The 14,352-nt window shown below is 45.9% G+C and overlaps 1 protein-coding gene across 2 annotated transcripts in view; it reads left to right on the forward strand.

The window, feature by feature from the left end:
* Window positions 1–4,944, forward strand: part of UST (uronyl 2-sulfotransferase) — a 160,626-nt gene extending 155,682 nt beyond the window's left edge. Inside the window, exons 8-9 of one of the 2 annotated variants that reach the window (XM_032184695.1) lie at window positions 952–1,231; window positions 1,608–4,944. In XM_032184695.1, coding sequence (XP_032040586.1) covers window positions 952–1,231; window positions 1,608–1,665 — 338 coding nt within the window. In that variant the 3' untranslated portion in view covers window positions 1,666–4,944. Of the gene's footprint in view, window positions 1–951 lie in introns of both variants that reach the window. The other variant, XM_032184696.1, reaches the window with a different exon arrangement.
* Window positions 4,945–14,352: the final 9,408 nt, after the last annotated feature.

The raw sequence follows: 14,352 nt of genomic DNA on the forward strand, positions 1-14,352 counted from the left end.
CAGTTGTAGTAGGGGGGTCAGTACTCCCAGAGGTTATTGTTCTGCTCTTTTCGCGGTTGACCTTCAGTTACATTTCTGTATTGGAGAAGAAGAATATACTTGGGATAGTCCAGCAGTTTGTTGCCATCTGGTAGAAAACAGCAAAATGGATCCTTGAAGTGGTTTACTTTGCACCTTATTCAAATAAATTAATCTCTAGTGGTAAAATAATCTATTGAGAGAGGAGGCAAAGAGAGAGGCAAGACAGTGCTTTTGCTAAATCTTTATCAGCAATAATTGTGTTTTATTTCGGTTGACCAATGCAAAAGTTATCAGGTGAAGAGAAACGTACTGAAATCTTCCAGTCCCAGGACATGATAGGAAGATGTACTAGTGTAATTAATATGTGCATCAAGATGACAAAGTCAACAGGCACATTCAGTCTTGGGGTGTCATCTGTTGATGCAACGGTGCTAGCCTGAGATGGATTCAGACGGATACATATCCGCTTAGGTCTGAACAGTCATAAAGCACAACTGCAGCACGGCATACTGTGCCACATAGGAAGTAAATGATTAGTTCAGCTCAGCTGTGTGTTGGATATATATTTCACATGCATCAGCAAAAATCTCCAAAGCTAGGCAAGATTAGTGCACAATTAGGTACTATGTGTGTTTCCCTAAATGTAGTTTGTGCTCATAATTGGTGTGACCTGATTTGTATTTGCAGATAACCATTGCCTGTTAAGATCCTCAGCGACTATCTGCAATGCCAAATGCTGTGCGCGAACTAGCCATGTTTAAACATGCAAGTCTAACTTCAAATCACTAAGAGTAGTTACGTTATTAAGGAGGCAGATTGAGGTCATTTGTGCCAGTAATGCAGTACAGTCAAGTTTTAATGTTAATGAAAAAAAAAGGTTTAGGTGGTCTCATTAATCAGTACCCACCATGTGGCTTATTTTCTTTACAGAACATAGGAAACTTGGCAATCTGACTGTGACAGTGAAAAAGACCGTCCCCTCTCCAGAAGCAATACAGATCCTCTACCAACGCATGAGATATGAATATGAGTTTTATTACTATGTCAAAGAACAGTTCCACCTGCTAAAGCGCAAGTTTGGACTGAAGTCTCTTATCAGGAAACCACGTCCCAGACCCGAGTTCTTCATCCCTTCTCCCCTGGAAACAGAGGAACCCATAGACGATGAGGAAGAAGATGATGAAAAGTGGCTAGAGGATATCTATAAAAGGTGATGGATGGAAGAGCTATCCTTTCTCTTCTGGTTACCCCTCCAGCTTTGTTAAGATTTTTTAATTATTATTAAAAGTAATTCTTTAAGGAACTGAGTTAATGCGCAGCAGCATTTAAAACAGAACGAAACAGAGCAGTCCCACATGTTGGGGCAATCGGGAGGTGCCTGGTTTTGTGGGTTTGATGTTACTGTACTGTGCTGGCTCCATAGATTCCTTGCTATAGCATATTTCAAGAGAGAAGTATCTACTGTCTATCACAAAATAACTTTTGGAGTACACAACAGTCCCCTGGGCATCTGCAAAACATAAAAGAACAGATTAGGCACTATTTCAAGGTGAATTTTACAGACTCTCATCTCTCTCTTTCTCCAGAAACAAGTCTTCATTGCATAATACTGCGGCATTAACTACGGAAATGAGGAGGCAGTGAGCCATTTGGGAAGAGTGCCTCTCTCTGCCCAGAGAGCACTGGTATTCCAGTGATGCAGTCAGAGCCTTTGCCGTGTGTGCACGTCCAAGGATAACAGGCTCAAGAGTGGGTTAGATAATGGCTTCTGAATTGCTCAGTGTGGGAGGAGCAAGTCTACTATTCTGGCAAATTAATGCGGCTGGTCATAAGGCAAGTTACAGGAACTAGATGTTTCTGGTAAGCCCTTCTAGTTCATAGAGCGGAAAAAGCTACCAGGTCAGTGAATGGCAAGAATGAAGAGTCTGTGGGGCAGGGTTATGTAAACTGCAGTTTTGTTCCTTGCAGCTGAGTACGTTTCTATTAGACTCTGGTGGAAAAGGTGCAGTGTGTTTTTTCTGTTCAGGGAGAGTATTTGTAGAGATGCAGAAAAAGTTGCTCAATTGAAAAAAAGAATAAAATAAAAAAAAAAAAAAGGGTATGGAGCTCTGATTCAACATAAGCAATGCTTCTGTGATCGCAGAATTTAATTGTTCGTGTCTGAAGCACAGCGCAGCTGCCACACCAGTGCAAACATCTGCTACTAGTGTGGCTAGAAGTAAAATTAACAACATGGAGACACTCCACTTCCCTAGCTGAAATACTTCAGAATGATAAAACGAAAAGAAAAAGCTATGCTCTGTAAAACCAAAGCCAATTCAATGATGCATTGTTGAGAGAGGCACTGTGCAAGCCTGCCCTGGCTGATCACTACAAGTATTACCAGCAAACACTGGGAAGTGGAATAGGGTTGGCTGAGAGGAGAAATGGGGATGGCTCCCATATGCAACAGGCTGTTGTCTTTAAGGTAGGTGTCCCCGGGGTTCCCAGTGATGATCTGCCTGGGCTGCAGGTGCAGAACCAACAGACCTGCACACCGCAATGGGCAGAGCCACCCTGCTCCACAGCAGAACAGGGGGGGCTGGGGGTCTCAATGAGGCCTTGGCCTCTTGTGCACCCTTAGGCCCAGAGGAAGCTAAACCAGTAGAGGATAATAGCAATAAATTCCTGTCCCAGAGCACAGCTGAAGAACTGCATCATGAGTCCCACCCAGTAAGACTTCTGGAGTAAAGCACCTGTGTCCAGCTCGTGCCCTCTCAAACATCTGCCAGGCACTATTGGCTTCCTATCCTGCGGCTGTCTCAGCAGCACGCCTGCTGTCTCCACGGTAATCCTTCGGTTTGAACTAACAGCAAAAGTTATTTTGTGATGGACGAGGCACATGAACTCAGGCTAAGCTCGAATGTGCTTTTCAAGGGTTTCCTCGGCCGTGAGCCTGCTGAGAGCCAATACCCATTATGGCCTGTCTTCATCAGCAGTCTTTACCGTACCTACACATAGAGAACAAGAATAAAGAAGTGTAATCGTGTTAAGACAAGACATTTATTTACAGAAAATGCTACGTAGAAGACTCTGTTCTCATGATTAACATCCCAGGTTGGTGGTAGCAATGCGCTGCCATGAGGGAGTGCATTAAAGAAAGCTGAACATGGCACAGATAACAACTAACATGTTAGCTAAAATATGAATCTGCTGCATTGTATATTTTAAGTGGTTTCTATGAAATTACGTTGAAAGAGTAATGATTAGTTTACACACTGTGGAATTGTTATATTTTGGAAAGAAAATTAATATTCTCACCTTTCAGAAGTTCTGTTTGAATCCTTTTTGCCAACATTGTAACAGAATAATCAGTCACTTAACACATTCACCCTTCCTGCAAGTTCACTGCCGCTTACTGTAAAGTCTATTTTTATCTGTTTATTTAATGGTATCTTCAGCCATCACTACTTGTAACCTAAATACAAAAACTGTTAAACAATTTACTTGCTAGGTTTTAACGTTGTTGTATTTTTCTTAACAATCAACCTGGCCTCTCCTCCTCGAATGGTACTTCATAAATTTATCTGGCACATAGCATCTAAGATTCCTGGTCCTACGGCTTTTTTGTCTGTCATTAAATATATTTTACGTAATTGTTAAAAGGTACGTTTTAAGCTGGTTAATCTTTGACTTATTTATTGAAACTTTTCAGCACATTCCAAATTCTAAGTTTCTCAGGAAGAAGTTGATTTAAATGATTATATTTTGGTCTGATGAATATTTCTTATTCAAGGAAAAAAACAACATTGTTTTTAAGCCTTTAGCCCACGACAGCTTTGTAGGAAGTGCCATGCATGTACTTGTAAATCTTTGTGGGGGAAAAAGGCGGGTGCTTGACATTTATGAAAATAAGAAAACATATGTGTACATTAGCTTAGCTATCAATGAAAGCAGCGTATGTTTTGGGATGAAATATTCTTTAACTTATTCACTACCATCTCCTGAAAGATAAACAAGCCATACAAATATTTTTCAGCCCAGCAATGTTTAAAAATAAAACTTGTACTTTTCTTCATAGCACTATAATCTAATTGCTTACACTAGTTTTCTTGCCTGGGTGTACTGGCTACGGGGACATGTTGGAATGGCACCAGGCGGAACAGGATTTTATACGGCACAGTTTATTATCTAAAGGTCAAACTTCAGCAGAGAGGTTGGGGCAGGTTGTTCCTGGGTTATTTTCTGCGTCCAGAACTGCCTGGAGGTATGAGATGGAAAGCAGAATTATCTTGCTTACCTGAGATACATGCAGTAAGTTCCCCGAAATACCTTGTGTAGTCTGCTTTATGGCTGCTCAAGTAGAAAGAAGTTTTGTGTAGAAAGAAAACAGCTTGGTTCCCATACACAGCATTTTGCTAGACATGGTATTTGATGGCCAGGCTGAAAAGCTCCATAAGTCCAAAGCAATGTTCTAATGTAAGCAAAACATCAGTGCTTTCACACTAAAGAATCAACCATTGTTAAAATGCAGCATTCTGGAAAAAAAAAAAAATAAATCTTAGTTTTAAGTTTCAATGATGGTGACAAATGGTGCATTTTTTTGTTCCTGTTTAATTTACCTCTCTTCCACATAAATTGTTCTGATGGTGTGTGGCTAAATCAGAGTATCTAAAGTGTTCTCTACTTACACATAGAGAAGTAGCTCAGCAGAACTCAAGGTATGTGAAATCAATGGTATATTTGACGTATTTCAATTTGTAAATGATTACCACTGGTACATAGTGTCATAAAGACACAAAAGAAAATTACAAATTTAAAACACCAGAGAGCACATCTGTGGATGTCAGCCATTGAACTTGTCCTGCTTTCAATATTTGATGTAATAAAGACAAATATTCAATATAAAGGTACATTTTTTGACTAATAAAGGAGATGACACTGCATGCCAACTTAGACCCTCTTTATTAAATGAAGATGCGTGGTCTGCCAGAGAATAGAGCTCCCCATCTTATTAAAAAATAAAGCTCTGTAATTCCCAGTTAAGGGTAATGGTGCTCTGAACTTTTCCTCCATTTTAAGAAAGGGAACATCTGTGACAGCAGACCATAGCCTAAAACGACAGCAGCAACATTTCTGAGGGCAACTAGACTGTAATACAATACTGCACCATTCTTTTTATTTTTTAAGGTTTCAGCCTTTACTGCAAAGATTTGAGCAAATATATAAAGCAGTGTTGATCAATCTGCTTGCATGAGCCAAGACGAGAAAAAAGAACTGAGCCTTGTTATGTATAGACCTCTATAAACAGACTCCATGTGAAAAAATGAAGAGCATCTGGTGAGATGCTTGAAAACGCACACCCAGTGGTGTTGGCACTGCTGGGACCACTTCTGTTGTTACAGTGTAGTGTCCCAAGGGAGTGTTTGCAGAATTAGGCTCTGCTGAGGTGCACGGAGGTGAAGTGTGCTACAAGACCACTTGGTGACAGACACCGGGGAAAAAATGCAGAAGGTTAGACATAGATGGCAGGGATCTTGTGCTGAAGGTTGAAAGCTACATCTCAGCTCCTCAGCCAGCATAAATCAGCTGTTAATGTCTCACTTCCAACTGAAAAACGCTTGTATCTTTTCTTCAGTTTGTCCCTGCATGCCACAGCAGTCGTGTCATGGCAGAGTGTGTGGGGCTGCCACATTTCAGGAGCCTGGAGGCAGGGTGGAAGGTTGCTCTGGGGGCAACGGTGGGGTGGGAAGGGGGGAGGATTTTCTGCAAACATGTATTCGGCCTTTCACATGCTGGAAAATGGTAAGATCTCACCAATGGTATATTTGGATGTGGATTTTGAATATAAACATGTGGATTTCCTTTTCTGAGTACATAAAGGAAGAATGCAAGTCTGTTTTTGCATTTAACTGATTGTGGACGAATTTAGCTGTCATGTAAGGGTAAGTAATAACACTGGTGTCAGCGAGGCATGGTAGGAGTGTGTTTTATTCAGACTTTCACCATCCTTCAGTTCCCTTCCTCCTATCAGATGGGCAGAAAGGAGAACGGCAAAGAAATCTGCTAGATTGAGGGGGAATTAGGGCTGTGAAAAGCAGGAGTACATGGAGGCAACGCTGTTAAGTACAGTGGTCTAAACACTAGGATTACACAGAGCATCCAGCTGAAGTGTTACACAAATTCACTCTCGTTTTGTCTTTGTCTCATCTGGAGAACTTGAGACCGTGATTTAAAATAAAATGCTGCTTCATACGTGCTTCTATTTAATTAGCACTCTCACAGCTTTTCCCATGCTACCCTACCTAAAAACTTGGCAGAGCACGCAGCCTGTACCTGTTTCTGAAGTGCAGGAGCAGATCTGAGACAAGGATTTGATCCTTCAGCACACTTTTCTCCAGGCTGAGTGCTGTGGATAAGCTGACTGAACTGAATGCTCCTCAGTGCAGCACTGCTGCTAGCAAGCTGCGTAATACTCAGGTACAGTGCCACAAAGGGAGCCGCTGCCACAGTTTTCAGATGCCAGGACAGTGCAGGAGATAGCAAAGGCCAATGGCATCTCCCAGTTTTGAACTCATGATCATCTCCAGATCAGGTGCAGGAGAGAAACAGAGGCTGTTCCAGCCTGTGCCAGATGCAAGGGAAAGTCCAGAACACAGCTTCCCATGGCACATGGGGATTTCTCCTTTGGGCACCTGCAGTCTAGCTTGTGTGGCAGTAAACTCAGGAAGGGAAGGAGGAAGGGGAGACCAACTACACAGTTGCTGGTCTCCTCCCTGATTCCCCAAAGAAGACAAGATTCATAAGATCACGCTGAAGAGATTTGCTGAAGAAGTGACAATGAGGCACCCATTCCTCCCTGAAGAGCTGCAAGCCTTTCTTATTTTTACCTTATCCATTTGTTTTGCATTTGAACAAACCACAGACTTTGGTATATTTCCCAAAGTCAGTCTGCGTAGGGTACTTCTGCACTAACAATATTGTCTGAGCATCTTGGAAAATGATTAATACCTTTATCCTTTTGATCCACAGTGGAGGTAAAGAAGTGCTGTTATCCCCATTTCATACACTGGGAACGGATACTGCAAGTGGGTAAGTGATATTCCCAACATTGCACAGGAGGGGTGTGAAGAAGACACCAATTACAATTTAGTCAATTGTCTTAACCCTTTTTCCCTTCTTTCCTGCTCTAACACTGGCCCTAGATATAAGAAGACAAAACAAGTTCTGTGAAAATTTTTTGTTCCCCATAACTTTTCCTTGAAACTTCCCAACTTTTCAGGTAACAGCCTAAATAGGAATGACTTTTTAGCCATTCATCAGATCTTTTATGTCCTTTGGGGACAACAGGTAATTCCTATTCTTACTTGGTTACACAACAGACACCCGTAGAACTGGAGAGGCTATACATCAGCTTTGTGTTTTTCAAAGGTGATCTTGAGGATAGATGAGTAGATGGGTTAGATGAGGACAGATGAGGATAGATGGGTAGATGAAGTCACACCTTGCAGATTTAGTCATTTGCAAGAATACCTACCTGAAAAGTCATCAGATCTGTTTGCATACATAGTCTAAACTGAATTTTCCTTCTGTTTCCAATAGTGCCTAGAAGCCCAGACCGTGATGCGATGCCTTCCTGCTCAGCAACCAACACCAGCACAGAGCGAAAGGACAGCTCCCACTCTGCCCATTGTGCAGTTGGTTTGGCGTGACGTACCTCCAGGCAAGACAGCTTCTCCAGCTGCCAGGCAGGGCGTGTGCCTCTCAGCTGACAGACACAGTGCTTTCCCTCAACTCCTCCCTGCCTTACCATGGTGCCTCGGCAGTGCGTGTTGTTGGAGCTTTGTCTGTGTCTTCTGGGAGCATCTTCAGGGAGAGTGAACGAGCCTGGATGTCACCCCAGCCCCTCTGTCTGAGTGCTTTGTGGAGGAGCGAGAGCTGCTGAGCCTTGGTCTAAACCTTGATACTGGGGCAAAGACGTTGAGGTTGAGCCCACCCTGGAGGTGTCAGCTTCACCCCTGCTCCCGTTTCTGCTCTGAGTACTGGGGCTAGTCATGGCCTGCCTCTGTTGAAATAACTGAGGCTTAGCAATGCCAAATCCGTCCCCTCTGGCTTGGGGCCGGGAGGCTGAAATGCGCTGGCAGGTGAGAGCACCAGGGTGCAAAGAAGTCTCAGCAGCGTCAGGCCTCAGACACAAGAACAGGCTCTGGGTGTCAGCAGCAGCCCTGGAGGCCAGTGTCTGAGGGGAGAGAGGGAGACGGAGCCAGTTACTTAACTGTAGCTAGCTGGTGGGCATTTCTGCCAAATCTCCTTTGGACAACTCCATGCTAGTCCTGTCAGCACTTGCTGTGGGAAAAACCTTTCTTCCCGCACTTCTCGGGACAGAAAGCTGGCAAGTGGAGTCCGGCAGTGCCTCTCTTCCAGGGAGACTGGAGGCATCCAGCGAGGACAGCAGCCCCCTGCCTGCCTGCTGCATGGGGGCTGAGCTCCGGGCTGTTCCCCTCCAGGCCCAGACAGGAGCATGCAGATGGAGGACAGCACTGCTCCTCGGAGCATGAAACTGAGCTCCTCACAATGGGGCTTCTTGTCCAGAAACTTCGCTGTGAAAACTCCCCAAATTCTCCACATAGCTGAAGCTTTCCAGCAGGTTGTGCCCCAGTGAACGTGATGTGGCCCATCAGTGCTGGCTGGAAGCTGGGCTTTTCAGTGACTCCACAATCCTGGCCTTGTCAGTCACGCCACTTCGGTCCGTGCATGGGGCTCTTTGTGATAAACCTCACTGGAATTTGGAAACCATTCAGCAAATCTGACCTCTACTTTGTCTTATAAATATCACAGTGTCAAGCAGCATCGTGCATGTCTTATCACTCAAAAACTGGGAGAAGGGGATGGAATTATGATGTAGTCAGCTCTGATTTTCCAAAACAATGTCTTCTGAGACAAAGGAAAAGCTTTTGCTTCTCTGACAGGAAAGCAAATGTCCTCTTTCTGCCTGGGGGAAGGAGGCTTTTCTGGAGCTTGCTCCAGTCCCGCATGTGCATGTACCAGTCACGCCGAAGGAGCCTAAAGTGTTTCTGTACAGCATAGGTAGAGTGCAGTGGCAGCCAGCTCCTGTGAGGAAGACAAGAACGGCCCAGTTTCTCTGTTCTCATCATAGGAAAGACAGCAGAGGCAGCAGCAAAACTTGGGCCAAGACCAGCTCTGACCAAAGCTAAGAGCTTCTAACTTCCCTGCAAAACAGATAGAAAAGCACAAAATAGATAGGAAACCTTACCAGAGCAATCCAGAAAGTCCAGGGGGGAGGGCAAACAGAGAAAACACATTTTGCTCTCAGACGGCATCTTTTAGGTGAGCTGCTTCTCCTCACTAAGGTGAGCAAGGTCAGACCCTTTCTTCCCTAAAATATGCATGTGGTCCTGCAGTACCCCTCCCCAGGCTGCAGTGTGGGTCGCGGTGTGGGTCACGGTGTGGGTCACGCTGCTGTCCCAGGCACAGAGGAGCACACAGAGGCACGGCTGCCTCGAGAGCCCCGCACAGCTGGCGGCCCGGCCGGCTGCCGAATCGCTGTGTGGCCTAGCCTAATTGCTTAAAGCTTTCCCTCTCCCTCGCTGCGAGGGCTGGAGCGTAGTATTTATCTACTCTGCAAAACTTTTATGAGGATTGGTGCCGTTTTGTAGAATTCCTGAATAACGCGGATCACAATGGCTGTGGTAGAGCCTGGCTTCGCAGGCTCGGATGCTTTGCAGTGGTTGCCTTATTTACATGCAGCTGCTGAAGCCAGGGCCTCATTCAGAGAGAGCAGAAAGCTTGCCCCTCTGCTCCCACCAGCTCCAGCAGCAAGTGCCCTGAGGAGCTCCAAACCACCTGGTTTGCCCAAGGCTTCCACCCCCCTTTTCCAGCATCTGTAATGAGCCAAAAAATCCTTTTTATGCAGAAGAATCCTTATGCAAGAGGAGGGCGAGTGCAGGTTAAGCTGTGGGAGCCTCTTACTGAGGAGGACCAGGTTGTATGCCTTGATGCTCAGAGTGTTGCTAGCTTCTCCTTCTTCCCTCCCCTCCAGTGCTTGCTAGTCATTTCAGTTTAGATGAAACAGTCTCTTATAAAAAAAAAAATAGTAAGCCCAACAAAACCAAAGTATCCATTATTTTTTTAGCCTGTCCCTCCAAAAGCATTTTGCTTTAGCCCAGTGAGTTGAAAACTATTACTTACTCATCATTCCTGTTTGCATTTAAGAATATAAATGGCTTGAACAAACCCCCAAAACTGCACTGGAAGCAACTGGGGCTGGTTAGCTCTGCCCTGGGGAAGCACTACGTTAGCTGTTGCTTCAGGCTGGGAGACTGTGTGATGGTTACTGCTGTTTGACCAGCGCCAGTGGAGCTGGCATAGTGGTGCCACAGGGCTGGCACATGCAGTGATTACAAGGTCCCTGCGTAGTGAGGCAGTTAGCATGGGTGAGGTGGAAGGAGCAGGGCTCTGTGCAAGGGGCACCAGGGGAAGACATGCCCCAGGCAGGTGCTAGGGGGCTGGGCATCCATACCAGAGCTCATGGAAAGGCAGTCGCAGCCTCTCTGGCAGCACTCTCCCTGCTACTGTAGGCACAATTCATGAAAAGCCTTCGCCTGATAAAAGTCAGGAGCACAGAGCAGCAGGGAAAGGATTCAGCCCCCGGTCCAGAAGTAGTGATGGGTCCGGGTGATGCTGCTTAAAAAACCTCACTGGCTTTCATGTGCTGGAGCCAGCCTGAGGGAAGTGGAGCAGAGACAGGGGCATTTCTTCCTTCGGTTCGCCTCAGCACTGCTGGTGCAAGCTGATACCGCACATTTACACAAGGAAGCAAGGCCGCCTATTGCATTGTTTCACGCTTTATTCTAGCAACCGGCCAATATCAGCTTCGTTTAAAGGCTTTCTCTCACCCCCCAGTCCCAACCCCGTGCCCTCTGCTTCTCCAAAACACAGCGGTGCCCTCCTCCTCCCGAGCCGCAGCCCTGACGGACTACCGCTTTTCCCTCGAAAAAATAATAATAATAATAAAAATGGTAATAAAAATAGCGACTAAAAGGGCAAGGCCCGGCCGCGGGCAGGTGCAGCCCCGCCGGGCGCTAGGGGGAGCCGCAGGCGCGGCGATGGGGCCGGGGCGAGGCCGGGGCTGGGGCCGGGGCCGGGGCATGGAGGGCGGGCAGCCGGCCCCGGGAGCAGGGCGGTGGGAGCCGGGCTGTGCCCGAGCTCCAGGAGCCTGCCCGCGGCTCCCCGCTGGCTATTTTGGTCGGGCACGGAGGGATGAGGTGGCTGAAGCCTCCTGTGCGAGGAAGAGCTGCCGCTGCCTTCCAGCTGTCTCGTGCTCTCTGCGGAATGGCAGGGAAGCCCATTCAGCCTGGTGAAAATAACCCCAGCGCCATAGCTGGCATTCCCGGTGGCAGCCTCGGCGCGGGGGCCAAGGCTCTGAGGGCTGTGACACATGCGGCATCTCGCTCCTAAAGAGCCCCGTCTGGGCTGAAGCGTGTCATCAGGAAAGCATGAGGAGCCTTGTGCGCCCGCTGTCAGTGCGGTGCTTGGCCTCTTCACGCAGCCCAGCCTGCCTTTTCTGTCCTGCCAGGCTGGCGCAGGGCATGGGGACCAGTTACTGTACGCTGATGTTAAAGGAGAAGGACACGCAGTTTCCTCTCACTGAGCTCCAGGACTCAACCATCAGTCCCGCACCCCGTTCTTCTCCATGTCTCCATGACCATTTGCTATCCTCTCTTCTTCCAGTGGTCATCATGTTTGCTCTCCTAGTGGCTGGGAAAGACTCAAGAAACACCTCTGGAGCTCTCCAACTCTGCAATGTCAGCCCTCGAGCATCTTCAAACAGATGGGCATCTGTGAGGAAAGGTGCTTCTGTTTTCTGGAGCACTGCTGGCTGGAGAGCTGTGAAAATTGTGTGCACGCATTTTATTTGTCACTCTTCACATCACTTACAATGAAGCTGCCTCGAGACACTGCAAAAGGGGATGTTAAATGGAATAATTAATTAAACATGATTTATTAATTATTTAAATTTAATTAATAAACCTGGGAATTGCTCAGCTCACTGACCTGCCCCAGGCACTGCTCTGACCAACACGAGTGTCAGCAGCCCTCCAGGAGCACTGCAGCAACATAGCATTGTACGTGCTCTGCCTCCCCTTTCAGTTTAGGGCCAGGACCAAGTCTGGGGCTGTGCAAGATGCTATTCCAGGCAAGAAGTGCTGATTACAATAAAGATGGACAGGCACAGTGGTGGGACACACCACCAGCAGAACCCGACGCACAAGGGGAAGCCTTCTAGAACAGTTACCATCCATCTAAGATGATTTGCCACCATACGTCACCACTGTAATGATCTCACATTTCACAAGCTTTTCCTGATGGAGCCCAATGCAACTGCCAGTGCCTCTGTGGATGAAATTAAAGAGGTGCATCACCCTGGAGATGACCTGTGATCTTTTTAAATAAAAGAGCACTCAGACAAATAAATAAATAAATAAAAGGACTGAAAAAAAAAAAAAAAAAAAAAAAAAAAAAAAAAAACCTGTCATATCTCTAAGCTTTCCCAGGCAATTCTGGGTGGCCCAGTTTGATCTCTTCCCCCTGCAGTCAGTGACATAGGTGTTTTCTTGATATGACTTCCACACACTTAGTGTGAGCCCTCCTCAGACCAGAACCTACTAGGTTCTCATTCTCCAACTTAAAAAAAAAAAAAAAAAAAAAAAAAAAAGGCTGGAAAATGTAAGATGCAGTGAGGCTGTGCAGACAGTCCTTAAGTCTGCAATGCCCAGCTCCCGCAAACCTTCCCCTGAAGGATACAGAAATGGTTTTAAACTAAAAAGTGCCAAGAGAAGGGGAGGCCCACAGCTGCTTGGAGTCCTTGGGTGAGGAAGTGAAAAGAATAAAAGAATTAGAGGCAGGTCTTTCACACAGCTGATTAGTGCACTGGAATGTCACATTCGGCAAAGAAAGTTTGCTTATCAAGCTGCAGATTTATTAAATGTGTTCCAGACTTGCATTGCTTCATTCAAGTTTAACAGAGCTGTAATACTTAATATGCCCTTTAGCAATTTAATACTCTCTTGTACAAATCATTGGAAAATTTAAAATAGAAAAATATGTCCAGGCTTAACTGTAAAAAGAAGGGGAACTCTTTACAAAAACAGAGGAGAAAGAATGCATGGGTAAAGCTGAATATTACTGAATATATTACCACATGTACTATTCTGCTGAGTTATTAGTACATGCACTCTCATCTGCAGGCCAAAGGAGGAACTAACACTAATAAGTTACAGAAGAACAATTTTCAGCATCAGGGCTTGAGACTGGCATCACACCATGCCCAGAAATTACTCCTCAGAAAACACGTTTTATACATTTTTTGCCTTCGGAGAGTACAAATGTGGGTTTCTTCTTTAAGGAAATGAAAATCAGTTGTTGGTCCTGCTGGTAAGAGACAGGAAATATTGCTGTCAAACATCAAACAACCACATTCACAGTAAAAAGGGATGTAAACATTGAACTGGTACATCATTAGGACATTAAAGACACTATTTGTTGGAGACAGAGAGAGGACAAGCCTGTAAAATGCCTAGCTGCTGCATAATTACTTGTGAATATAAACACATCCATACAAACATAGTTGTGCATAAATATTCTGGGCCATAGACTCTGTGTAAGAAAGCTCTTTTGAGGCTCTGCGTGCCCAGCGTGTGCAGGGATCTGTCCCAGTTCAGACACGAAGATGTTATTTAATATTGTGCATGCATGTGGGAAAGAAGAGAAGGGCTTTATTTTGCGGCAGCCAGTCAGAGTGCTCAACTTCTGCTTTTTTAGAGGCGTAAAGGCTCTTAAAGCAGCCTTCCCAACAGATTAGCTGCAGTGTAGATGCATGCTCCTGAATCTGGAAATGGGCTGGAGCAGGAGGTGCAGCAGTGCCTGCTGCATCCCACCAGGAGATGTGCCAGGGGGGCAATGACAAGTACATCCTTCTTGATCCAGGTGCAAACGATACAAAGCTGTTTATATCAATAGCCATGTCTAAGGTCCCTGAATAACTGTGTCACTCACCGTGCTGCTAGCGTGTACTGAGCCTGACTGGGTGCCAGCAGCCAGGCTGAGTCCGTGGCATACACAGCCCACGGGGCCGTGCAGAAGCTGCGAAGAAAAGGGAAACTCGTTGGGAATAAAAAGGACAGCATGCTTAAGGATTTGCCAAAACGTACAAACAGAGTTAAGGAGCTGGGCTTTGAATCTCCCCTCTCCTGCCCTCCTCACACACGACCAGGCCCTAAGCCACTTTTAACAATTATCGTTGCCTTCCTCTGGCGACCTCAAACTAACTCT

The sequence above is a fragment of the Aythya fuligula genome, chromosome 3, assembly GCF_009819795.1.
Source record: "Aythya fuligula isolate bAytFul2 chromosome 3, bAytFul2.pri, whole genome shotgun sequence".
In the NCBI taxonomy this organism is placed as follows: domain Eukaryota; kingdom Metazoa; phylum Chordata; class Aves; order Anseriformes; family Anatidae; genus Aythya; species Aythya fuligula.